This window comes from Capricornis sumatraensis, chromosome 19 (genome assembly GCF_032405125.1).
Source record: "Capricornis sumatraensis isolate serow.1 chromosome 19, serow.2, whole genome shotgun sequence".
Lineage (NCBI taxonomy): Eukaryota > Metazoa > Chordata > Mammalia > Artiodactyla > Bovidae > Capricornis > Capricornis sumatraensis.
Genome location: NC_091087.1, coordinates 30189357 through 30215002, shown reverse-complemented (window position 1 = coordinate 30215002; position 25646 = coordinate 30189357). Strand labels below are relative to the sequence as shown.

The 25646-nt window shown below is 50.5% G+C and overlaps 1 protein-coding gene across 1 annotated transcript; it reads left to right on the top strand.

Annotated features, from left to right (window-relative positions):
- Positions 1–1070: 1070 nt before the first annotated feature.
- LOC138094945 (liprin-alpha-1-like) lies at positions 1071–25646 on the top strand. The gene is made up of 17 exons (XM_068990954.1): positions 1071–1187; positions 2268–2369; positions 2840–3004; positions 3569–3584; positions 3907–3961; positions 4668–4770; positions 4992–5195; positions 7100–7246; positions 8643–8759; positions 9968–10075; positions 12956–13087; positions 16212–16435; positions 18232–18463; positions 20502–20531; positions 23163–23305; positions 24158–24330; positions 25585–25646. The coding sequence occupies exons 1-17, from the start codon at positions 1071–1073 to the stop codon at positions 25644–25646; spliced, it is 2130 nt and encodes a 709-aa protein (XP_068847055.1).

The window sequence follows — 25646 nt, the reverse complement described above, 5'->3', positions numbered from 1 at the left end:
GAGGCCCCGGCTGAGCCAGGAGCAGTATGGCCTGTGCCCTGGCGAGTGGAGAGCCGCGAGGCTGGGAGTGGGGCCAGGAGAGGGGGTGGGAGACTCGGGCGTGGAGGGAGGGGCAGCACCTGGCGGGGTCTGGGAGGCGCTGGCTGTCACGGTTCAAGGCAGGGACACCCCTGAACCTCCACCGTGCAGCCCCCACGGGGCAGAGTTGTCTGGCAGCCCAGGGTCAAAGTGAAGAGGGCGAGTTCGCAGCAGATTGACCGAAGCCCCGTACCCACTGAGAATTCATTTTAAGTGCCTGGAGCGAGGTTGGTCAAGCCCTTGCTGAAGTCAAGTGAGGGAGTCAGTCAGGGAGGACGGAGCTCAGGGTGAGTGAGGGGCAGCTAGTGCGGTGAGTCCTTGTCACCCGGGTGGGTTCTAGGGACACCCTTGAGTTCAGTGGTGCCCTTTCAGTAGCCTCCCTGGAGGCTTGTTTGGGGGGTAGAGGAGGCAGAAGCCCACTTAGAAGACGTGCTCATTCCTAGTGGTGGTGGTTTCTGAAGCAGTTTCTACTATTTGGTTCAACTGTGAACCAGTATCCTTGCAGGGTCAAGTCTGATGGTGGGCCTGAGCTGTGGGCACAGCCTTCCTTCTCCTGCACCCCACACTCATCTGTCATCTTTTGGGCAGCCCCTCCCCCCTCTCTGCACCCTTGATGGTGGGCCTGAGCCCAGCCCCCCTGTTACCATGGAGCCCCTTATGACTGAGTGGGTTCCAGGTGCCAGGCTCCTGGGAGACGTGCGGGAGGCAGAGCCTTCGTGCCATTTCTTCTAGAGACAGCAGCGCTGATGGTCGTGGTGTGAGAGCGGTGGTCCTAGTGTGAGAGCAGTGTGTCTGAGAGTGGTGTGTGAGAGTGTCGTGTGTGAGAGTAGTGTGTGAGAGTGGTGTGTGAGAGCGGTGTGTGTGAGAGCGGTGGTCGTAGTGTGAATAGTGGTGGTCGTAGTGTGAGATCGGTGGTGATAGCTCGGGTGCTGAGGTATCTAACCGTGAAACAGCAGTTGCCCCTGAGTGGGGGGCTGCCCCCATCCGCGAGGATGGGTCGCAGAAGGGCCCGCCTATGGGCACTTTTCCAGTGCTGCATCCCCAAGGCAAAGGCCAAGACAAGGAAGAACTTGGCCTCAGCCCAAGTCCTGGAAGCAGAGCGGCCTGAGGTGAGAGCAGCCGGGGGCTGGGCCCGTCGGATTGGCCTTCACCCAGCGAAGCGTTGGAGCTGTGTTTCATTTTGTTAGCGTGGTTGTAGGCCCTGCCGGCCAGGGCGTTTTGGCCTTCTGGGCAAGATCGACCCCAGCAGGTTGACCTTGTAAGTGGTTGTGCAGGTGCTGTGTGGAGGACGGGCGGGGGCCCCACAAGAAGGGAAACACTGTCTGGAGGAGTCCTGGGGCACGTGGATTGAGCTATAGAGTCAGTCCTTGAAGCAGAAAGGCTAAGCCCCTTAACCTCTCCCATCTTACAGAGCACAGAACAGTGTGTCCAGTATCTTAATGACGGGTACCTACTGCTCATGTGTATAACATACACCCTCGTAGCTTCACATGTCTACTACATGCCTCGGAACAAGTGTTGGGCAGTGTTCTAGGTGCTGTAGTAGGGGATATGTAGCCCAGGATTTTTTTATTTGTGTAAAGAAAACTAGAAGAATGAAAGACTCCATGTGGTTCAGTGTGAGCAAGTTCACCATGTGGACGGCACCGCGTGCGTGAAAATTGTGATAAAATACATAAAACATGAATTTAACATTTTCTCCAGTTTATTGAATGACTGGGTGACTTCAGTGGAGTCAGGCTAACAGATGGCCTTGGGGTGCCATCAGCCTTTTTCCCAGAGGAACACTCCAAAGCCTGATGGCCTTGTAGATCTTACCTTTCTTCCTCACTCTCCCCAGCAGTTCTAGGTCACTTGTCTGTGTGTCGTTTAAGAATCTCTTTATCCACTTTGTTGTTAGGTTTATGTTTAGGGAAGTTTCTCAGACGTCCCTGGGTCTTGAGAAGGCAGGCTTGGATTCCGGGTTCTCCCCTGCCGCGTGCCTGCCAGGTCGAGGTGGAGGCTGAAGGCCGGTCTGAGTTGTGGTGGTCTGTGTGGTCTTGGGGTCAGTGGACCCCCTCTTCTCTGGAGGGGCAGGGAGACCCTTTGTGTGGAGCCTGGAGAGACTTGACAGGGTCAGTCTTCAGAGTCTCGCTCTCTTTTTAATTTGTGTTTGCATTTAGTTACTTACTCATTTCACTGTTTTCTAGGAGTTGGCAACATCTACGGAAGAACTCAATATATGCCGGGAACAGCTTCTTGCAAGAGAAGAAGAAATAGCTCTGCTGATAGCAGAGAGGAATAACATCATGGTCAGTAGGGGAATTCTCACATGTTGACATTTGCCCCGTGGGGTCACCGCTGGGCTCCGTGTTGCTGTCTTTAAACTCTTTCTGGTTTTCAAGTCATTTTTCACATCTTCCCACTGAGCAGACCAGGGTGGATCAGTTTGGGGTTCTCATACTTGGCTTCAAATTTATGATGAGAGCTACTATAATTTTAGTACATTGGAGGGGGGAGTTCTCTTAACCTACAATTTTGTCCATGCTACAGTTTGTGTGGGGTCTTAGTTCCCTGACCAGGGATTAAAACCCATGACCCCTGCAGAAGTGTGGAGTCTTAACTACTGGGCCACTGGGGAAGTCCACTCTAACTTTAGACTGAAGTGGCGGGATTCTGACTTGCCTCAGCATGTTTCCGGCTGTAGCATGAGGCTGAGAGGGGTTGTCGGCCCTGAATTCAAGCATGAGGTTGACGGTGCTCCTTTGGCCCTGCCCTGCAGCTGCTGCTGGAGCACCTGGAGCGCCTGGTTTCCCAGTATATACCGTCCCTCCAGACGACGGCGGGCAAGTGGCAGGCGCAGACCCCAGAGGGCATGACCATCGAGCTGGAGGTGCTCCAGGCGCTGAAGTCACTCTTTGAGCACCACAAGGCCCTGGACACGAAGGTACCAGCCACCCGGCCATCCTGGATTTGTACACTTGCAGCCTTGTTAGGTGGATGATGCACGTATTTATGTAACTAGTTGACTTTTGAGCTTCTTGAATTCTTGTAAATACCTTTTTTCTGTAAGAAGTCAGAGTTTTATGTGGTTAAAAAGTGTTGCCTGCATACATGCTCAGTCATGTCCGAGTCTTTGCGACCCTGTGGACTGTAGCCCACCATGCTCCTCTTTTCCTGGGACTTCCCAGGCAAGAATACTGGAGTTGGTGGCCATCTTCTACTCCAGGGGATCTTCCCGACCCAAGGATTGAACCTGCCCTCTTGCATTGGCAGGTGGATTCTTTACCATTGGTCCACCTGGGAAGCCGCCAGTTAAAAAGTATTAGTTGGTATAAATGTCTCAAGATTTATTATGTTCTGTATATCAATTTGCAATTAAAAACTAAGTAATAGAGTTATTTTAGGAAGCATTTTTTTTCCTCTCAAACTTAGAATTTAAAGCTGTTAATAAGCAGATTTTTTGATGTTAAGATCAATGAGATACATTAAATGTATTCTGTTATAGTAGCCGCGTATTAGGGTGAGTATACAATGGCAACCCACTCCAGTACTCCTGCCTGGAAAATCTCATGGGTGGAGGAGCCTGGTAGGCTTCTGTCCGTGGGGTCGCGAAGAGTCGGACACTGCTGAGCAACTTCACTTTCACTTTTCCCTTTCATGCACTGGAGAAGGAAATGGCAACCCACTCCAGTGTTCTTGCCTGGAGAATCCCAGGGACAGGGAAGCCTGGTGGGCTGCCATCTATGGGGTCGCACAGAGTCAGACACGACTGGAGCGACTTAGCAGCAGCAGCAGCAGCAGCATACGCTAAGAAGTGCACTCACGTATATACACACATCAACACAGGAGGAGCACTTGAAAGGTGTAGTTTGTTAGAAGAATTAGCTGCCACACATAACAAGGTAAGTTGGATCATTCATCGTGTAATTTCAGTTAGTTCAGTTCAGTTCAGTTCAGTCACTCAGTCGTGTCCGACTCTTTGCGACCCCATGAATCGCAGCACGCCAGGCCTCCCTGTGCATCACCATCTCCCCGAGTTCACTCAAACTCACGTCCATCGAGTCAGTGATGCCATCCAGCCATCTCATCCTCGGTCGTCCCCTTCTCCTCCTGCCCCCAATCCCTCCCAGCATCAGTCTTTTCCAATGAGTCAAGTCTTTGCATGAGGTGGCCAAAGTACTGGAGTTTCAGCTTTCCCATCATTCCTTCCAAAGAAATCCCAGGGCTGATCTCCTTCAGAATGGACTGGTTGGATCTCCTTGCAGTCCAAGGGTTTGTCATTGGTATCCTTTCATTTTAAAAAAGTGTGAAGGCTGTAGTGGTGGACATCAGATGTTCTTTATCTTTCTGATTGAGGACCAGCCCACCTGGGTTATTTTAATGACTAGTAAACTAGACTTGTGGCTCAGAGCTGCAGGATCTCTTAAGCACCCCTTTGTCTAGTAGGAGACAAATTCTGACTCGAATCACCTGTTTCTATTCGGGATGGATAACATCACCATGTATTTTCTTTTTATGCTGTATTTTCAGTTTTGAGTTGAGTTTTTCCAAATGGAGTTTTGCTGTCTTTACTTATTTCTTTATTCTGATTCAATTTTTTGGTTTTCACTGATGATTCTTAAAGAGAAGAATAACCCGAAAAAGATACTAATGGACGGGGTGCTTGATGTAAATCACAAGCAAGAAAACATGCCAAGCGCCAATGGAAAGGCATGTCCTCGGTCTCACTCTCTGTCTGGTTCTCGTCTTACTATCCAGTCTGTGCGGGGCTGCTGAGACCTTTCACCAATGCATCATGTAGGTCTGAGTGGCCGTGAGGGTCGTGTGAGCTCCAGAGCGCAGAAGGCAGTTTTGACTTCACCGATTTTCCGGAAGTGCTGTGTTCCCTCCCTCCCAAAACAAGGCTGTCTAAGGTTTCCTTTCCCCCTTAGAGAACCCGCGACGAAGACCTGGCTCAGGGGCCCGAGCTCCAGGAAATCATCGAGAAGAAGTCACGGGAGCAGAGAGAGATAAAGGACCGCCTGGCAGCCCTCTCTGCCCACGTAACAGAGCTGGAGAATGACCTGGACACGGCCAGGAAGGACCTCCTCAAGTCCAAGGAAGTGAATGTGAAATTACAGCAGGATGTCCGTGAAGTGAGTGACAGTGGACGTGTCTGTTGTCCTGAGGCGGAATGTGGGTCCCTTGTTCTCCCCGTGATCTCAGCCTTGGCACGGCTGCGTGAGCAAGAGCAGAGCACTGGCGAGACCGCCACTGGCTGCCTTCCCGCCTCTGCGTCGAGGTCTCTGGGGTAGAAGAGGCCTGGTCCAGGCGGCCCGTTGGCAGTGGACCAACATGGCTGTGCTGCACCCTGGGTGTGGACTCCTCATTTCCACAAGTTCTAGGGGGCCCAGTGTGTTCCTTTTTAAAAAATTCATTCATCCACTCATTCATTTATTGGAGTTGATTTACCCTGCTGTGTCAATTTCTGCTGTACAGCAATGTGAACCAATCATATATATATATATATATATATATATATATACACACACACACACACAAATCTCCCTGTGTTTTAGGTTTCCTACCCATTAACCTCACCACAGAGCACTGATAGAGTGCCCTGTGCTGTTCAGTAGGTCCTCACTCGTTGCTGACTTGATGCATAGTATCAGTAGTGTGTATATGTCAACCCCAGTCTCCCAGTTCATCCCCCTACCTGCCTGCTGAATATATTCCCGATGATGCTGAAATTTCCTTCTGATTCACTCAGGTGAGTCTGAACATCTGTGGAGCCCGCTCTCCCAGAGAGATGGGAACATGCTGTGTGGGCTCTGCTGAGGCAGCTTGCCTGGCCATCTTCTCTAGTTTTCTGAGGTTCCGCTCCTCGAAAGGATGTGTGACAGTGATACCAGCGGTCAGACAAGTCGAGTGGCTTTTGCTCACCCTCAGATCCTCAGGCCCGTGCTGTGTAACCAAGGCAGAATCAGGATGTTTCTGGCGGTCATGTCTGCGGGTGTCGTGATTTATGAGAAGCTCCCTAATGGTCACTGTGAAAACAGAAGAGAGCTGGGGGCTCAGGCCTCCTCCTGTGAGCCTCGCCTCTCCTCTCTGCACAGAGAGACAGCGCCCACTCTGCCCCACCCCTCCCCCGTGAGACTGTCTCAGAGGGCACCCCTCCAACATGTGGTACAGCAGGTGTACTTGTTTAGTAGCTCGGTGTGAGAACTCAAAACAGAAATATTTGCACATGTTTGTATAACGTGTTCACACTACTCTTTGGCAACAGGAGGAGATTAGGTGGCAGAGATTAATACACAGAGAATTCTGGAAAAAGCGTTTTTAAGACCTTTCACTTTTAATGTTAGGACAACATCGGTTACTTAGTGAGCACGGAGGGACCTGAAATGGATTTTGAGCCGGCGGACAGGAGTCGCATCGGCAGCAAGCTCTGCTCCTGGTTTGGGCGTTTCCTCCATGTGATGTAACTGCTTGAGGAGGACTCGGCTGGAGAAGGCTGCTCCCAGTTGTGTAACACTGTGACTTCTGTTTCTACTCATTAATATTCTTATGTAATTTTGAGGAAATTGCATGAGATTTTTCCAACTTTTACCTGAGGAAATGAGCCTCAGAGCTCCCGGTAGGATCTGTTGAAGGTCCCTCCCTGTTCTGGGTCAAGCCCGCCTGTATGGTGTAGGAGATAGAGATCCTCATTTCATGCCAGATACCTTCCCTCCTGGAATTCTTGCAATGACAGAGTAGTTTAGTGTACTTTTTGTTTGCTGGTCGGGTTTACGATGTAGAAAAGAAGCTTGGTAAATCGAGTGGCCAGACAGACGTTAAGACAGATGGGTTCCATCGTGGCAAATGTGACATTTGAGGTAGGCGCGTTTTTGCTCACATCTCAGAAAACTGCCATGTCTAGGACTTTATTTTTGAGGACACTAATTTTATGTTTGATTTGAAACTTAGGATTTAGTCCAGCTTTTTTACTCTTAATTGTATCGCAGTATTCTATGATAATGACTTACCTTTTCTCCTCTGCAATGCCTGGTTGTAGGCTATGGCCCAGAAGGAGGACATGGAGAAGAGAATCACTACACTTGAGAAACGCTGCCTCGCTGCACAGCACAAAGCCATCTCTGTGCACAACCTCGATGATAAACTTGAAAATGAAATCGCAAATAAGGATTCTATGCATCGACAGGTAATGGCTTTTCCTGAACTGTGTCTGACTTCTGTAGTAGTGAATACTGAGGAAGGAAGGTAAAGACCTTTTCATGTGACTCCCATGTTGGAAATCAAGTCCCAGTGTAAAGTTCTTATGACCCTAAAATACTGCGTTCAAAAGTGTGGATGTACATCATGATCAATCAGCTGTACTGAAAGGAAATACTTTTTTTAAAAATTGAGGGTGACTGCAACTTAGAGGTTTGAATTATTTGGGATTTGGGTTAACCATTTTGTGGAATTCCACTCCTGACTCTTGTTTCACTTGACTTGAATCTATTGGCTTGTTAGCATTTTTCCTGAAAGAGCAGAGAGCAGCAGGGAACTTCACAGCAGCTGGCTGCCTGTTAGGAACTTGGGTCACTGTGACAAAAGGCAGGGTTAGAGCTCCAGTCTGATTAGGATTTGTACTTCCTGTGGTTTGGTGAGCTTTACTTGCTCCTGTTCCTGTGTGGTCTCACATAATCAGGACTTAATCAGGAAAACCAAATCTGGCTTCTCCAAAACAAAGTGAGTCAGTCTGGTGTGTGACAAAGTATATCATTGGCCCCACTACAAAAATAAAATACTAGAAAGCCATTGAAATGTATGATGTGGAATGCTAATTAAGAGCATTCTGATATACAAAATAATGGCTGTAAAAGGCAGATCAGAAAATACTACGTACCATATGCTGTTGTTTTCTGAGGGTTTTAAAGCACATCTTATTGTTTATGTACGTACATAGAGTAATACACACACAGAAAAAATAAGAAAGCTGCTTAGAAATAAATGCTAACCTCTCAGGAACCCGAGCGTATAGATCATTTCATTTTTTTTCTTTTTCAAAAAAGAATCTGTCTAAATGTTCTACACTGAAAGTTTTCAGAGTAAGAAGATCTATTAAAAGAATAATCATGCATTTACAAATGTTAGTTGACTGACATTTCCCCAGGCACACTCTGGTCAGGTTTGTATTTCAGAGGAGATGAAAGCCATATTTGGCTTTCAAGCCCATGGCCGTCTGCGGTCGGTAGGGTTCCCTTCAAATGATGATTCTGGTGATGTTTTAAGAAGGGTCAGTACTGACCCTTAACTTGTCAATAAGAATGAATAAGCTTCTATAGAAACCTGATCTTCTTTAATATATAAGAACTTTTTTTTTTTTTTTAAAGACTTCTTTGGAGACGTTTAGGAAAAGCAAATACTCTGGCAGAAGGTGTTCTGCCCACTGAGACCAAGCCCAGGAACACTGAGAGAAAAATTACCGTGACGCGGCTTCCGAAACAGAACTAATCCTGTAGACACATGCCTTTAGGTTTTGTCTCAGCTTACTAACAATGGCAGAGGCTGCACCACTTGGCCCGTTTTGATGTTCTGCTTTCCCTTTGTAGAAGGAGGATAAAGACCGACAGCTGCAGCTGTGCCTGGAGCCGGCAGAGCAGAAGCTGCAGCAGATGCTGACAGAAGTGGAGGCTGAGCTGGCTCAGGGGGTGGCTGCGCTCTCCAAGGTGCTTCTCTTGGTCCCCGGGGGGCGGGCGCGGGGAGGGCCTGTTCCCTTGCTGTCCCACCGTGTCACTCCCGGTGCTGCTCAGTCCACAAAGGAGCGCAGACGCGGGGGTCCTGCTGCCCGTCTGCGATGGGAGCACTCCCTGAGTGTCAGACAGTCCCCGCTCCCATGTCATCCCTACATTAACTTCCCTGCAGTTTTGTCCTGTGCTCTGTGTGTCCGCAGGATGCTTCAGCTCCGAGTCACTGCTGCTCAGAGTTCAGTCAGCAACTCAAAGCCTAGCAGGATACAGAACGAGAAAAATCCCATTCTCGTTAAGAGATGGCCAAAATAGCTCTGTCATGAGCACAGTTTTAAGTCTTTATTCATACATTGTTGAATAAGTCACAGCGGGGCACGGTGCAGACCCAGGGCCCCACTCCCAGCTTGCAGTCCCCGGGAGCCCACGGGTGAGAGGCCGCGTCCAGGAGACGTGGCGCTGCTAGGGATATGGTGCCCACAGCCAGCTAGCCACCCCATCCTTCTGGTGGGAAAGGTGTTGCCCCGCACTGCTGGTGGGCACTGGCTGGGCATGGAGAGGCAGGCCGGGCCTGTGCTGGCCTGGCTGTTGGAGCATTGCCTGGAGCTCAGGGAGCACCTGAGGGGCCGGCCGGTTTCCCGGAGGCGGGTGGTGTCCTGTGCTCGCAAACCCTCCCCGAGCAGGGTCACTAACAGCCGCCAGGGGGCGCCCTTCTGCCTGTGATCTTCCCCTCAAGGGCTGGTTTCTTCTCTCCCCTGGCATCTTTGCTGTCTGTCCCCGGTCGGCCTTGTAGTCTGAACTTTTGTCTTCCGGAAGCTCTGCCACTAAGGAGGCGAAACTGTTCGAACTTACCTCCCAGCTTAGGAAGGAGGAACGTGTGCCCTCGTGTGTCCCGTGCTTGCCACTGCCTGCTGCCCGCGCTGGCTCGCCCCAGGCAGTCTGAGGAGGGGGTCTGGGGCCAGGGGGAGCACCTCTCCTCTCACGAGCCGGTCACCAGCACCCTCCGTCACCCACGTGTCACACACGAAGCCGCGCCGGCTGCGTGAGCAGGTGTGCGGGTGTGCCCCCCGCGAACCCGGGGCCAGTGGTCCGCACAGAGCATGGCCCGCTTGCCGCCCCTGCGGTCACAGCCCGCGTGCCGTCAGGACAGGGTCGTTGCGAGCGGAGCTGACGCTGTTCTTGGCCGACAGGCGGGAGAGAGACACAGCAGCATGGAGGAGAGGGGCGTGTGGGCCGGAGACGCGGCTGGGCGGGGCCGGCGCTGCCTTTCTCCGCCGCTCCTGTCTCTGGCGTCCAGTGTGCGTGTGTGGCCCTGTCTGCTGATCCAGGCACCCAACCTCGGGAGCAGGGCCAGATGTGGTCGCCCGTAGGTGGTGGGCAGGGGCCAGGGGGTCCCCACGTTCCAGGAGGACGCGTGTTGCTCTGACCAGCCAGGCCGGGGAGCTGCTCAGCATACAGTTGGACCTTCCGAGTGGCCCTCCAACCTGAGAGAGCCAGCCCGAGGCCCGTGAAACGGAAGGCATGGTGCCCAGGTGTGGAGGTGCTTGCCTCGGACGTGGCGCTGGAGTCCCACATGCCAAGCTGCCGGTCCAGACGTGGGGTGTGTGTGTAGGATGGCTGCTCCTAGACAGGAGGAGAACCGTAGGTGCGCTGCGACAGAAGGCGCTCCAGGAAAGGGCGATGGTGGAGGCTCGCATCAGAGAGCCCTGAGAGAGGTTTCCCGGAAGGGCTGGCCACACAGCGGTACCGACCATCCAGGAAATGGAGCGGGGATCCCAGGTCCAGCCTCAGGGGTCAGTACTATCCCCACCATAGCTGTGTTCTTGGGCCTGGACTGCAGAGCCTCACATGTGGGCTCCCAGGGGGCTGTGGTTCTTAACTCCCATCATGAGACCTCGGTGAGGCTCCCTCTCTGCTTAAGCAGAGAGCTCAATGTCTCCCGATCAGGGGTGCACTTCCTTACTTTCAGAACTGCTGCTCAGAGGCTGTTGAGATTGGGGTGCTGTTTATGACTGAGCCAATTCAAAGTAAACTTTTGGTTTGCTTTAAAAATATTTGAATGCCGATGCCTTATTGGGAAAGCTGTGACAGGTTTTATTTCCTTGGGCTCAAAAATCACTGCAGACGGTGGCTGCAGCCATGAGATTAAAAAATGCTTGCTCCTTGGAAAGCTACGACAAAGCTAGACAGCATATTGTAAAGTAGAGACATTGCTTTGCCGACAAAGGTCCATATAGTCAAAGCTATCGTTTTTCCAGTAGTCACGTATGGATGTGAGAGTTGGACCGTAAAGAAGGCTGAACACTGAAGAACTGATGCTTTTGAATTGTGTTGCTGGAGAAGACACTGTTTTAACAGAAAATATTTAGCAGAAAATAACCTGTCAACCCACTCCAGTACTCTTGCCCGGAAAATCCCATGGACGGAGGAGCCTGGTGGGCTGCAGTCCATGGGGTCGTGAAGAGTGGGACACTGCTGAGCGACTTCACTTTCACTTTTCACTTTCATGCATTGGAGAAGGAAATGGCAACCCACTCCAGTGTTCTTGCCTGGAGAATCCCAGGGACGGCGGAGCCTGGTGGGCTGCCATCTGTGGGGTCGCACAGAGTCGGACACGACTGAAGCGACTTAGCAGCAGCAGCAGCAGCAACCTGTTTTTTGATTTTTTATGATGGGATATTTCAAACATGCACAAAAGTGGACGGAGTAGTATAATAAATGCCCATGACCAATCAATTGGCCTCAGCAATTTCTAACACGGGGCCAATCTCAAATCTAGCATTCTTTTGTCTTCTCTCCATTCTTTTTTATACAGTAGGTCCTAAAACAGCTTTTTAAACCATGAAATTGATGCTCATTTTATAAATCACAGACTTTCCAACTTTGTTATTACAATTAAAAATTGCTTGAGGTAATTATTTCCAGTTTTTTAATATGAATTTTCATCTTGGAAAAGACCCTGATGTTGGGAAAGATTGAAGGCAAGAAGAGAATGGATGACAGAGGATGAGATGGTTGGATGGCAGTTCTGGGAGTTGGTGATGGGCAGGGAAGCCTGGCATGCTGCAGTCCATGGGGGTCCTAGAGTCAAACATGACTGAGCAACTGAACTGAACTGAATATGAATTATCATTGGAAGAAAAGCTATGACCAACCTAGACAGCATATTAAAAAGCAGAGATATTACTTTGCCATCAAAGGAACACTTAGTTAAAGCTATGGTTTTTCCAGTAGTCATGTCTGGATGTGAGAGTTGGACCGTAAAGAAGGCTGAGCACCAAAGAATGGATGCTTTTGAACTGAGGTGTTGGAGAAGACTCTTGAGAGTCCACTGGACTGCAAGGAGATCAAACCAATGAGTCCTAAGGGAAATCAGTCCTGACTATTCATTGGAGGGACTGATGCTGAGGCTGAAGCTTCAATACTTTGGCCACCTGATGTGAAGAACTGACTCACTGGAAAAGACCCTGATGCTGGGAAAGACTGAAGACAGGAGGAGAAGGTGCAACAGAGGACGAGATGGTTGGATGTCATCACTGACTCGAAGGACGTGAGTTTGAGCAACTTCTGGGAGACAGTGAAGGACAGGGAAGCCTGGCGTGCTATAGTCCATGGGGTCACAAAGAGTCAGACACGACTGAGGGACTGAACAAGAGCAATCATTACAAAGAATTCAAGTGATGTTTCATGTAAAGGAAAATATGTGAAAGTCTATCTCCACTGGCTTTTTTTCCAAAATGAATTTTCTCACTTTTTGCTTTATAAATTGAATTCATTTTACACCCTTAACCCAGAATCAAGCTTCTATTTATACACTGGGAAATTCCTCCACCGACGTGTGTGTAAGCCGATCCCCTTTCAAGTGTACTTGTTTCTGAGTGTAACTCTGCTTGCTCCTCGAGCCGCTTCCACAGGAAATGGCTGGTGACACTAAGGTCCCCCAGGTGCTCTGCCAAAGAGAAGTGTTGGGAGTGACCTTTGACCAGTGAAGTCCCTGCCTCCCTCTGCACCCGCCCGTCTGCTCTGGGGATGCTCAAGAGCCCACCAGAGGTGGCCGTGGGAGGGGACCGCCTCGGGAACCAGGGCACAGGCCGCTCACGTCGCGGCTCCCTGGTGCTTTTAAAAGAACGACTGTGCTTGCTTTTGAAGTTTATGAGTTTTTGTTTTTCCTGTTTTAGGCAAGGCAAAGAGAAAAAATGAATGAAGAACACAACGAACACTCATCGGATACCGTGGATAAGCTTCTGTCTGTTTCAGAGGAGAGGCTTCAGCTTCATCTGAAGGAGAGAATGGCTGCTCTGGAGGATAAGGTGAGCCAGCTTCATGGCCCCTTTACAAGAGGCGCATGTGGCCTGGCCTGGCTCGGCCCGGTCTGTGTGTGGCGGGGGTGAGAGGGGGAATCTCCAGGACAGGAGTTGGGAAACTCCCATAGAGGGCCCCAGAGTGAATGTCTTTGCTGGTTGGAGTAGCAGCATTTCACGCTAGTCAATAAGCGTGACAGCATCCACAGGCAGTGTGTAAAGGAACAGACGTAGATGTGTGCCCGCAACCCTTCCAGAAAGCCTCAGTGAGGCGGAATCACCAGTGGCCCCGATGTTACCAGCCGCTGTGCTAGAACATTCTTCTAGGTCCACCCTCACCCCTTCGTTTCTTTCTTAGAAGTTTATTTCTGGGGCTTTGCTGGCAGTCCAGTGGCTGGGAGCCTGCCTTGCAAGGTCAGGGACGCAGGTTCGATCCCTGGTTGGTGAGCTAAGATTCCACGTGCCACGCGGCAATCACATCAAAGGAATCGCGCATGATGCAGCTAAGGCCCGATGCAGCCAAATCAATAAGTTTAGTTCAGGATCTTTTATATAATGTGATAGAAAAGATTGAAGCAAGTAAAAGCAAGCATTCTCATATTCCAACTCCAGCCATCTCTCTTTTTATTTGCTTTGGAAAATGTCTGAGAACCTCTATCAGAGCAGCTCAGTGGGCAACAGTCTGGTTGAGGTTCGGTGAAAACCTGTCCCAGCTGCACCAGTGCCCTAAAGACGAGGCCCAGAACCTTCACCGAGGTCGGCGCTTGGGCAAGGCTTGTCTGAGAGAGACCCATGGTCACTACAAGTTCTGCGGCACATTTTTCCCCCACAAAACCCAAGATGATACCCACACCTCACTAGAGAGCTCACTTCACCCTGACCTGTGGGCTGGCCCTGAGGTGGGGAGAGTTTTGTCTCAGGTTTGAATTTTACATGTGAAACCTGCTCCAGTTTCCTGAGTGACCACTGAACTGCAAAAGCTGAAAGCAAGTATAAAGCAGTTTCACTTACCCCAGGGACCTGGCCTCCTTGGATCCAGAAGATCAGTCGGGGAAGGAGGAGTTTTTCTGTGTACAAGTTAGTGTTAACAGTTGTCATCCGGCTTCGTGCCGACACTTCGCTCTGGGCGCGAGGTCCGCCCCTCATCCCGAGGTGCTTTATGCTTTCAGACAGGAGAGTAGCCATCCCGCAGTCCACGCAACGTCTGTTAAGAATTGACTCGAAAGCACTGTATGTATCTTTTTCAGAATTCTCTCCTATGGGAAGTTGAAAATGCAAAAAAGCATTTAGAAGAAATGCAAAACGACAAGGTCCTTAAATCTCTAAATCCTTTAGAAATGTGTTAAGAGCTGAACTGACCTGGGTTCACTGTTACAGTTACTGCAGACGCTTCGCGGAAGTGGAGTTACATTTTCCTTATGGCTAGTCCACTGCTGTAACGTGTATAGCGTTTTCTGGTTTTGAACATTGAATGTGATTTGCATTATAGGTGGATTGAGAGTGTGTGGCCGTTGTGTGTGGTTCAGAATTCTAAGTAGTCCTTTCTGGGTTCACCCGAAAGCTGAGACAAAGCATGAGCCTTTCACGTGGACAGTGCTGTCCGTCAGAAAGATAATATGAGCCACATACACAATCTAAAATTTCCTAAAAATGAGCGGGCTGCTTTTCATGCTTTTTTCACTGCGAGTCTTGAAATCTGTGTGATTTCCACATCGAGCTTTGCACCGGCCTGCGTCACATCCTCAGTGTGCTGCACAAGGCGAGTGACTGCCGTGGCCGACAGCACAGAGCTGCCAGGTTGAGTCGAGTGACTCGGAAACTTGGCCGTTTGACTTGTTTTGCCCCGTGAGGGAGTGAAGTGGGGTGTAGAGGAATGAATGTGAGCGATGCCCAGGAATGAATGTGAGGTCCATGGAGACAGTCTAAAGCAATGGGAGGAGCGAGGGCAATAGAGTGAGTCCTGTCCCCCACCACCCGACCCCCGACCCCAAGTCCAGCTTCTCTCCATAGACTTCGTTGTCGTCAATGGCTGGCCATGTTTCCTCCAGAAGCTTTTCTACACCTGAGATGTGACTTCTTATTCATTATGGTTTATAAGGGTTAGTATTGTTCTGAGTGTTTCTCTTTGCGATGGAACACTTAGAGTACAATTTCTCAGAATTAAGTGTTCAAAAATGTGCGATTTTAAGGCGAGAGAATGGAGAGGATGTGCTCATCAGGCTGATGGGGGTGAACCCATAGGCAGCTAGTTTGCCGGAGCGGAGCAGGAATGATGGCAGGTGGTCCTGGAGCCAGGAAAAGGGGTGGCCCAGCCCTGGGGAGGGGTCGTGACGAAGACAGAAAGCGAAGGTACTGGCCACGGGGGACAGGGAGCCGGCAAGCCAGCAGCTCGAGGCTGCCCCTCCGTTGCTTTGAGGTCATGTCTGGGAAAACAAGGCAGGACCTGGGTGAGAGTAGGGCAGGGGGAGATTTGCGGAGAGAAGGGAGTGAGGTGTGAGGAGAGTGGGAGGGCGGCACGGGGCCCAGCAGGCACTCTTGCATGCGTCTCAGATGACAGAGGCGCCCTTGAGGTGTGCGGGGCCATCCCCAGAACAGCCCGAGGGCCTGTGCCCTGAGAGGAGAGCCACGAGAGGCTGGCCCTCCCGTCCCCTGGCTGCCCCTGCTCACTCCTGTCTGTGCGTGTTCAGACCAGCCTGGAAAACGGAGGGCTGGGAACCCGCGAGGACGGCACTCCTCGGCGAACTAGTACCAGTGATGACCGGTGGGGTGGACCCAGCGGCTGCGGAGCTGAAGGGTTTTTTTTTCTAATTTTCCTTCAGCCTGGCTGATGGAAGCAAGGATATATATTTGCAATTTTCGGTTTTTGTCTCTGACTCCATCAGCCCACCCTTGTGAATAACCTCATAGGATTGCCTTCCGTCCACGCTGAGACCTGAATGTCACCAGGCCATCTAGGAACTGGATTCTCCTCCTGCCCGTTTCTTCAGTACTGCTCGCTTAAGAGATGGCAGTGTCTCATAAGCATGGCCCATTTGTCCAAAGTCAGGGCTTCCATGTAAAATTGTGTTCAGTTCCTGATAGACTTGAGGTGCCCAGAATGTTGCTGACGAGATGTGGTCCTCTCGTGCCCCAGGTGCAGCCCCTGAAAGATCAGGACCAAGAGCGCGGGAAGCAAGCCAGCATGCTGGCCAACGTGGGCCAGGTGTTGGAGAGGGACGAGGGCGTGTCAGACGGCGAGGGCGACAGGGTCACCGTCTTCAGCTCGCCTGCTCTGCTGTCGCCCAGCGGCCAGGCCGATGCCGAGACTCTGGCCATGAGGATTCAGGAGCAGCTGGACAAGATCAATGAAGAGATCTGGTGGGTGCGCCTGAGCCCAGCTCCCCGGAGACTCGGCTTCTCTGAGGAGCTGTCTTCTGCTTAGAGAAGTCTGAGTGTTCCATAGTGAGAAAACTGACTTCAGGTCTGCTTCAGGAATTTTCAGTTCTGAGATTGCCCTTGATTATAGAGCTCAGTCAGCCAGGGCATTCTGTCCACAGTGTGGTGTCAGCACTCTGTGGGGGGGCATTGTGGGGTGTCCCCCCCTCAGCTCTGGGCCCCAAGGTGGGTGAGGTCCCGAGGCAGTGTCCCCTGTGGCCCGTGCACCCTCCAGCACTGAGGGTTCGCCCTCGTGTGTCCCTCGGAGCCTTCTACGTTCTGGTGAAAAGCCACCTGGAACAGAAAAGCTGGGGTTCTGGGCTTGGCAAATTCCCACTCAGATCTGCATTTTCCTTTTTAGCTTAATACATTGTGAAGATTGGCTTGTTGTAAGACAGTGATCCATGGACCTGTGTTTGAGTTTTTCTCATCTCATCAGTATATTTAAAATGTTTTCTTTAGACCCAGTCTTGGCAGTTAGAACAGTTTACAAAACAGGATAGAACCCAAAGGCCCGCCTCGTGGTGAGCAGGGGGCCCTGGGTCTGGGGGCAGCCGGGTGGCTGGGGCCCCGAGGCCTGCCTGGTGCCACACCCGCACAGCTGTGCCTCCTGTCCCGAGTCCACGTTCAGAGTGGCCGCAGGCCGGTGACCCTGCACAGGACCTGGCAGAGCTGCTGCTCAGATTGTTCTCATCCTGTCACCCCTGGCCGAGGTGCCCATTCCCGCTGGTCGAGTGCGGGGGGCTCGGGGAAAAGGCAGGGGTGAATGGCACAACCAGAAAACACAGATGGTGCCACCTGTACTTTTGACGCTGAGACAGACTGCTTTGTGGGCCGTGTTTGAGCACAGACAAGCTCAGAAAGATTGTCTTTCCTCATCCCCGTAGGAAATTGGGAACACTTCTGTATTGATATTTTTATTTTTAGAGCAAGTTGTCAGGTAAAAATGATTTTTCCTTATGCAACAAGTTGACTTGATGTAAATGGTAAATTCTGTCCATCAACTTGTCAACAGTGAAAAACTTTCAAGATGTATAAGTAGAAGTGAAACTGGAGAGTTTACTACCTGTAAGGATCTTGTATTTTAATGGGAAAATCATTTTACTTGCATAATCATGCATGTAATCTGTATATAAAATCATCCATGACACATTAGGGGAGAAGAGCAGTAACTGTGAATTCTAGGTTAATGCAGCACATTGACCTGAATCCAGAAACTCACACAAAGCTGGTGGAGAATTTCATCAAGTGATGCGTTTGCACATACACAAGCTTAAAACAAAATGAAAAGTTCAACTCAGCACTTCATCTGGTCTGGAGACGTGTTTAGAAACTCCAGCTTGCTCGTGAATCGCTGTTTTGGTTATACGGAGTTCCGGATTCCCAGTGGAAAAGATCTGAGGCACTGACGTGCATCTCTGCCCTGAGAGCAGGGAAGGTAAAGGTGGTCAGCTTCAGGTATCTCCTCACAGGGAGAGTCACCACACAGGCCCCATCAGAATGTTAGAGTAAATAAAATCAAACGTGAATGATGAGGGGACACTTTGTAAGACTCAATGATAAGTTATTGTAAGTTTGAGAATATTCCAAAGAGGGAAAGCTGAACCTTTTTGCTGAGATGTTAATTGAGCACCTCTTCCTGGAATTTGCTAATGGTGACACAGAATGCAAGCCCAAATTTGCTGTCCAGACATGTTCCTCTGCTGACAAAGGCAGGTGATGATTTTATTCTGTTTTAGGTTCATCCCAAAAGACAAAGAGAACACGAATCAGCGGGCGGAGGGGATTGAGAGCAGGGTGGGCAGTGGGAGCTTCAGCAACCTTCGGCGCTTTAAATGCTCCAACTCCCTCAACCTGGATCTCGCCTCCTGGTATGCCAACTCCTTCCCGCCCAGCGGAGGGCGCTCCATGCCCAAAAGGAGGCAGCCCAGCCCTGAGCCAGAAGAAGACAAGCTGGGCTTCACGACGCTGGTATGTGTCTGCCTCCTCCCTGCCGCGTCCCTCCCCGAGCACACTGGTTTTCTTTTGTTTGTTTGTTTTTTCTCTTTTTACCCAGAAGAAAATCAGGTACGTTTGCTACGCTCAGAGGTCTAAGATTTTTAAAACTGCCTAGTCTTGAATCGGGCTTCCCTGGTGCCTCAGACGGTAAAGCGTCTGTGTGCAATGCAGGAGACCCGGGTTCGATCCCTGGGTTGGGAAGATCCTCTGGAGAAAGAAATGGCAGCCCACTCCAGTATTCTTGCCTGGAAAATCCCATGGACCGCGAAGCCTGGTAGGCCACTGTCCATGGGGCCACAAAGAGTCGGACGCGACTGAGCGAAATCATTCCACAATCACACAGCGACAAATTAGTCTTGATATTTGGACCCCTGGCTTAGGAATCTCAACTGGTCTGCTCACTGATGCGCCTGGCCGTGCCCTCAGGCCAGCTCTGCGTGTGAAACCAGGTTCAAAGCCCGGTGCCCCAGGGCCCTAGTGAAGAAGTCTGGCTTCCTCACTCTTCCGAGTCTGAAAATGGGATGACGACCTAGGGCTTTTGGTGACAGAGTGTGCGGCTCTAAAGCACATGTTCCAGCTTTCTTCCATGTTTAGCTTAGGTTTTGCGAGTGCATTGCTGTTTACCCCATGAACTCGTGTTTACAACTGCACTTGTATTTTCACTTTTTTTTTGGTTACCACCCGTTTCATGTTAGCTGCATTGTTAGTCGGCATATCATTAAATTAACTGTGAATCATTTAGCGGCATGTGAAGTGGTAACTAGTCCATTTTGTGGTCTTTGGAGACACTGTTTTTATAATTTGCATCGTTGGCTAATTAGTTGATATTTAAAATTCTTTGACGATTTCTCTGTAGTTTCACGATTGATTTCTTTCCGAGTGTTTGTAAAAGAACAGTTCTGTATATTCTGTCCTGCTGTTGGAGTTCTCTGATGGTGTGTCTGCTTTCATCATTGGTTGTGATTTCCTGGCTCATCCTGTTGTCTGCTCAGTGGTTGTCAGTCCAGACCCCAGCTTCCCACCACTGCCCCGCCTCGCCCCCGAGGCTGCAGTTGACCCATCCATCTCCCCTTCCCCGTCCTCCCACCTGCTCTGGTCATAGCAGTGCTGTGGTCCACAGCAGGCGTCCCCTTAGTCGGGTTTGTGCTTTGTCTTCATGTCTCATCAAATGGTGTTTTTCCCCATAGCAGTAAGTTTGAATTAGCATGTCACTATGCAGTTACAAGCATAATGTAGATGGATCCTAAACCGCATATCATGTGTCATTCATAAATGAGATTATCCTTACCTAAAGAAATGATCTTAAGTGTAGAATTAATGGACTTTTGACACAATATCCTTTCTGTGTCGGTGCTTGTTTTTAAGACTATAAATCTCATCAGCTTTTGCACAGTGAATGTCTCTACTAGACTCTTTAAAAAGCATCTTCTATGGTTAATAAAATGGAAAGACTGCACCTGCTATTATGCTAGCTTGCTTTCTTACATATTTTCACAGGGAACGTGCTTTAATACATTTATTTTGAGAACTTTTAAATCAAATTCTAGGTAAGCATTTTATGTTAATGTCCAATAGGTGGTTCGATTTGTTCAGTGTTCAAATAGGTATTAATGGTAACTTCCTCATCAGTTAAATTACTATTTTAAAGTATAACATGTTTTTTATGAAGAGAAACTAACTTATAGAGAAGTTTGGCTGAGAATAGACAACTGTTAAGGGCCTTTATTGTACAGAATGCTGTGCTTTAATAAATCATGATGTTGTAATAGAATTGTATCTTCCTGAGTAATAATTTATAGTGTTTCTCTAGTAAAACTTGAATAGCTTATTTAATTTCTGTGGTCAAAAGAAATGTTCTGTTTCCAGTTACATGTTCTCTAAGTCTTCATCTCACTTGTAAGTTTGCCATCATTTTTGCTATACTGTGTTTGTCTGTACTGATTCTTGAATTTTTAGCTTCAAAGTCGCAAGAAATCTGGTTTCTCTTCATTTCTTTGCATGCATCTATCAGCCTAGTGATTTAAGGAAGCATTGTCAAAAGGTAAACTATTTAGTAATTTAGCATGCCTCTGTTTCTCTGTGCAGTATTAGAGAGTCCTTATCATTTTACACGAATGAACCCTGTGTGGTTGTGTACTGGTGAATAATTGACATTTTAATGGAAGTAATGAAACTCACCCACCACTTAAAGTATGCTGATGGTTCTGTTGGAAATAGGTCATTTGATGGGACAATTGTAACAGTTTGCCCATCTCCCACGTGTTTGCCTTCTAATCATCTCATGCTTATTTATAATAGACATAGTAGTATTTATTATTTTAAAATTTGTCTTTACTTATATTTTTGGCCATGCTGCACAGCTTATAGGATCTTAGTTCCGCAACCAGGGATCATACCAGTGTCCTGGCAGTGAAAGTGGCAAGTCCTAACATCTGGACCACCGTGGAATTTCCGCTTAGAGTATTTTTTTAAACAAATGACTGAATCAGAGCCATAGAAGTTAGATTTGGGGGAAGGCGATTTAATGACGGTGGGTAGCAGTGTGCAGGAGACTCTGTGCGCCAGGCACCTTGTCGAGTGCTTTCCGAGTCTGTCATCTAATCCCGCAGACGCCAGGTGAGGTCCAGGCTGCTGTTATCCCCATTCAGCAGACAGGGACACTGAGGCTTAGAGAGGCCGAGCACCGTGCCCAGGCTCCCACACCCAGCAGTGTGGTTCGGACTGGTCTGATCAGAGCCTGGACACTTCCTGTGGTGCCGTCCAGCCCGCTTTGCTCCAGAGGCTCTCGTGTCCATCACGGCATCCCTGATGGAGGGAGCATCAGGAGGGAGCTCGCTGCCTCTCCCGTTTGGTCACTTGGTTGAGCCCCTGTTGTTGGAGTCCAGTGCCCCGAGGGCTGGCCTTCCTTGTCCCTCTCCCACTCCCAGCCCGCTGATGGAGCACTCCTGGGGCCTTCCTGCAGGACTCGGGCAGCCGTGCTCCAGTTCAGGCAGCTCAGTGCCCGGGAGCCCTTCTGCTGGGCACAGCAGAGCAGCGTCATCACCCTGGGGTTGGTGCCCTGGGTGTGCCGCTCGCCCGCTCTGTGGCCTGCTTTGCCCTCCTGGTAAGTGAGGACACGGCACTGCCCATCCTAGTCACGTGGGCAGCAGTGGGGCGGCTCCCACCCTGGGGGAGGGCGGCCAGGCTGCGGACCCAGAGCCTTCCTTAGGAGGAGGCCCGGGGGAAGGGGCTGGCCGTGGTCCCTGACTCTAAGGCAGGTGTTTGTCTCCACTGAGTCCATAGTCAACCCAGGTGTGTCACTTCCCTGCTCTGTTCTTTGTTGTTTTCTGATTTTTAGAAGTGCTTATTTTAACTTGAATTTGAGATTGATCCCTGTTCAGTTCCATGTGGATAATTTCTAGCCTTTGTAGCCTTCTGTTGTCTGAGGTTTCTTGGTAGAGGTCAGGGGAGGGTGCCCAGTTTATCCAGCTGCTGTTAAATGAGTCCAGCTGTATTTTGCACTAAGTCACTTTGTTGTCACCAAGCTCCTGTGGGGCTGCACGGGACCAGTATTCTTTACAGAATCCCATTAAAAAAGGACTGGTTAGTTGGTTAAAACAACGCACTCATTGTTTATAAAAATACTTGCCATGCATGTTTCCTCAAACCTCCCCTGCTTAACCACACACCCAAATGTATACGTGAGACCTGTCTGGACCCCGAGGGGTTCATCTGTTCCCCACGCTGTTGCCACCAGTGTCTTTCCTAGCTTCAGACCCAGGACTAGCGGAAGAGCTGGGAGTCCAGGCGAGATCATCTTTTTCTTTTTTTTAATTAGTTTACTTTTTAATGGAAGGATAATTGCTTTACAGAATTTTGTTCTTTTCTGTCAAACCTCAACATGAACCATCCATAGGTACACATACATCCCTTCCCTTTCGAACCTCCCTCCCATCTCCCTCCCTATCCCACCCCTCTAGGTTGATACAAGATTATTTCTTAGTGAAGACCTAGGAGAGCTTTATGTAAACCCCAGGGAGCAAATGACACTCAAACTGGGTGTAAGCACTTCAGTGTGTAGCCCCCGGTCTGTATGTTACTGAGAAATACAAGCCAGACACATGGTGTTCGCATGGAGGGCTTAGGTACCTTTTCTGTGTTTCACTTGTTGTCCTGGGCTCAGTAACCTGCATCATCACTACAGATGATCTCGGGTGGTGGTACAAGCTGTTTCCTTTCCTCCTTCAAATCGAAAGGTCTGGACGGCTTTGCTGAGAGGTTTCTTACTCTTGCTAGTGGTGCTTCTGAGCAGCATCTGGCGATGAGCACAGTCCTTTCATCAGGGCAGTTCATGCCATGCAGGGTTCTCGGTGCTGGCGTGGCTCTGCTGTCCTGCCTGGCAGGGCCATCTGTTCGCTGGATTTCAGGGAGTGCAGAGCCCGGCTGCAGGGAGGCTCCCGTCCGGGGTCTCTGCAGTCAGTGGGGTGCTCTCGCTGCTCCACGGCCCCGCTTCTCTTGAACAAACAGTCCTTTAAGATGGCATTAAGCTAGAACAAGGCATTTTTTGTACTTGGCGGATAGCATAGCTGATATATTTTCAAGTAAGTTTCTGGTTATAATGTAAAGCCTGTGTGATTGCCTTTTTCGACACAGTCTATTGTTAGCCAATTTTACACTTACCTCACTCCCTCAGCTGCCAGCCATACAGGAAGAGGTAGAAGATGACACCATCAAATGTGAAACCTCGACCTCCGCCTCGCTGCGGTCCTTTCGGCTGGACCGGCTCACGGGCTCACTGCGCACAGCCAGCGATGAGGACATCAGGGACGCCCGCAAGTAAGGGGCCTGCTCGCCTCGTCGTCAGTTTCAGGAGCCCTGTGGCTCTTGTCTTGAAAGAGTTGCAAGGATGGTTGTAAAGGAATCCCACTGGATTCGGTGCCTGTGTTTAGTGGTGAACTTCAGGTGCCGGGGTAGAAGAGCTCAGTGACCTCAGTGATTTTAGAAAACATCTGTCTCTACGTGTTGACTCCTGTGGGAGGTCTCTTCCTGCTCTAGCTAGAGGTCTGCCAGGCCTGGGGCGCGTTCCTGATGGTTACGGCTCCATGCCTCTCGGCTTTGCTCTTGAGGGTCCCTCCCTTTTCCTCAGGGGTCTCCTCTCAGGAGACTGTCTGTCCCCTCCTGTGACTGACACTGTCCTCATTCAGAGCCCAACCTGCTGAGCTCCCGTCGTGAGCCAGGCAGCACTTGATGGAGGGCACATGTGGTCACCTGCCCAGCAGCCCTGCACAGTGACCGTCGCTCTCCTGCCACGGCCGAGGACGGTCACCCTGCAGGAGGCGGGGGGAACTGCCCAGAACTGGGGAGCTCGCCTTCTCTGGGAGCGTTGTCACCTGCCGAGCAGCGACCCTGAGGGAGGGTCGGGGCGCCCTCTGCACCAGCTCGTCTGGAGTGAAGACCTCCCTCCTTGGGGGAGGGCTCCAGTCAGAGAATCTCAGCTTCCTGGGGCCATTGGTTGTGGCCGGAAGCCTGCATCGCTCGTGTGGAGTGTGGTTGGTGAAGGAGACTCCACTATCTGCTGCGAGGTTGAGGCGTGGGTGTTGCTAGGTGTCCGGTTCTATCAGTAGGTCTTATGGAGGGGTGTGTGTTTGCACAAGGGTGCCAGTTAAAGGTCATTTTCTCTCCCCGAAGCACGACAGGCTCTCAGGACGGTCTCGGGGGCAACCCCAGCAACAGCAACAGCAGCCAGGACTCGCTGCAGAAAGCCCCAAAGAAGAAGGGCATCAAGTCTTCCATCGGTCATTGGTTTGGCAAGAAGGAAAAGGGCCGGCCTGGACACACCAGCAAGGAGGCGTTAGGACCAGGTGGGTGCTTCACCGTTCAGAGGGAGGAGGGTCTGCATGTATGTCCCTTCTGTGTCTCCCCCACTGTCCCCACGAGGCTCCTGTCACTCACGCTGGGTGTCCTCCTGGGAGGAGCGGAGGAGGCGTCTGTCTTCTCTAGGGTCCGAGATGATCAGATCAGTTGATGAGTGGATGGGTGGATGGGTGGATGAACAGATGGTTGGCTGGATGGGTGGGTGAACGGAGCATGGAATGAGTAAAGCAGATGCTTACTCCGATGAGAAACGTATTCTACAAAACGGGTTGAGTAGGAGCCGGGCGATGACTGTTTCCTCCAGAACAGTGACAAGTGTTTGGAAATGGCCTAAGTGCTCATCAGAGAGGAGTGAGGTACAATCTGTGGGCACCCCACAAGGAACAGCATCCCCTCCTTCCTGCCACTTTCCCCATCCCCAGGAGCTCATGAGGGGTTCTGCCCATGCCCCCCGCCCAGCCCACAGCCACGCAGGTCCTCCTGGGGTCTCCTCATCACACAGTGTTATCATCAGGCCCCCGTCTCGCTCGGCTTCATCTCCTTAAGGACAGGGTATGTTCCTGCCTCTTCAGCCAGATATTTGTTGAGTGTCTTCCTTTTGCTGGGTGTGGGATTTACAGGGTGAGTAAAACAGATGTGGTCTGGAGCACAGTGAAGGGAGAAGAGAGAAAAAGGAGCAGATTGTTCAGTGCTATCCCTCTTGTTAGTGAATACAACACTGAGCTGGATGGTGCATTGATTGTATACCAGACGCTGTGTGTGCCCCTTACCAAGCAGGTGCTGCCACCTCCCGATTTACAGGGGAGGAGACAGTGATGGTCACGCGGTGAGGCAGTGGTGAGGGCAGGTTCACATCCACGCAGTGGGACCATGCACTTTGCCGAGCCCCAGCCACCTCTCTGGTGGATGCAGCAGGAATGAGATGGTTCTATGGCATCACTGATTCGATGGACATGAGTTTGAGCAAACTCCAGGAGAGTGAATTACAGCAAAGCCTGGAGTGCTGCAGTCCACGGAGTGGCAAAGAGTTGGACACAACTGAGTGACTGAACTAAAACCTGAGTTTGTGCTAAACTGCTTCAGTCATGTCTGACTCTTTGTGACCCCAGGGACTGTAGCCCAGTAGCTCCTCTGTCCGTGGGATTCTCCAGGCAAGAATACTGGAGTGGGTTGCCATGCCCTTCTCCAGGGCATCTTCTCAACCCAGGGATCGACCCCACATCTCTCGTTATCTCTTGCAGTGGAAGGCAGGATGTTTACCGCTAGCGGCACCTGGAAAGCCCCAGGGAACGCTGACAACTAG

Coding starts and splice junctions, on each gene's coding strand:
- LOC138094945 (XM_068990954.1), top strand. CDS start 1,071: ATGGGTCGCAGAAGGGCCCGCCTATGGGCACTTTTCCAGTGCTGCATC. Junction 20,532..23,162: donor TAAGGAAGCATTGTCAAAAG/GTAAACTATTTA, acceptor TCACTCCCTCAG/CTGCCAGCCATACAGGAAGA. Junction 24,331..25,584: donor CAAGGAGGCGTTAGGACCAG/GTGGGTGCTTCA, acceptor TATCTCTTGCAG/TGGAAGGCAGGATGTTTACC.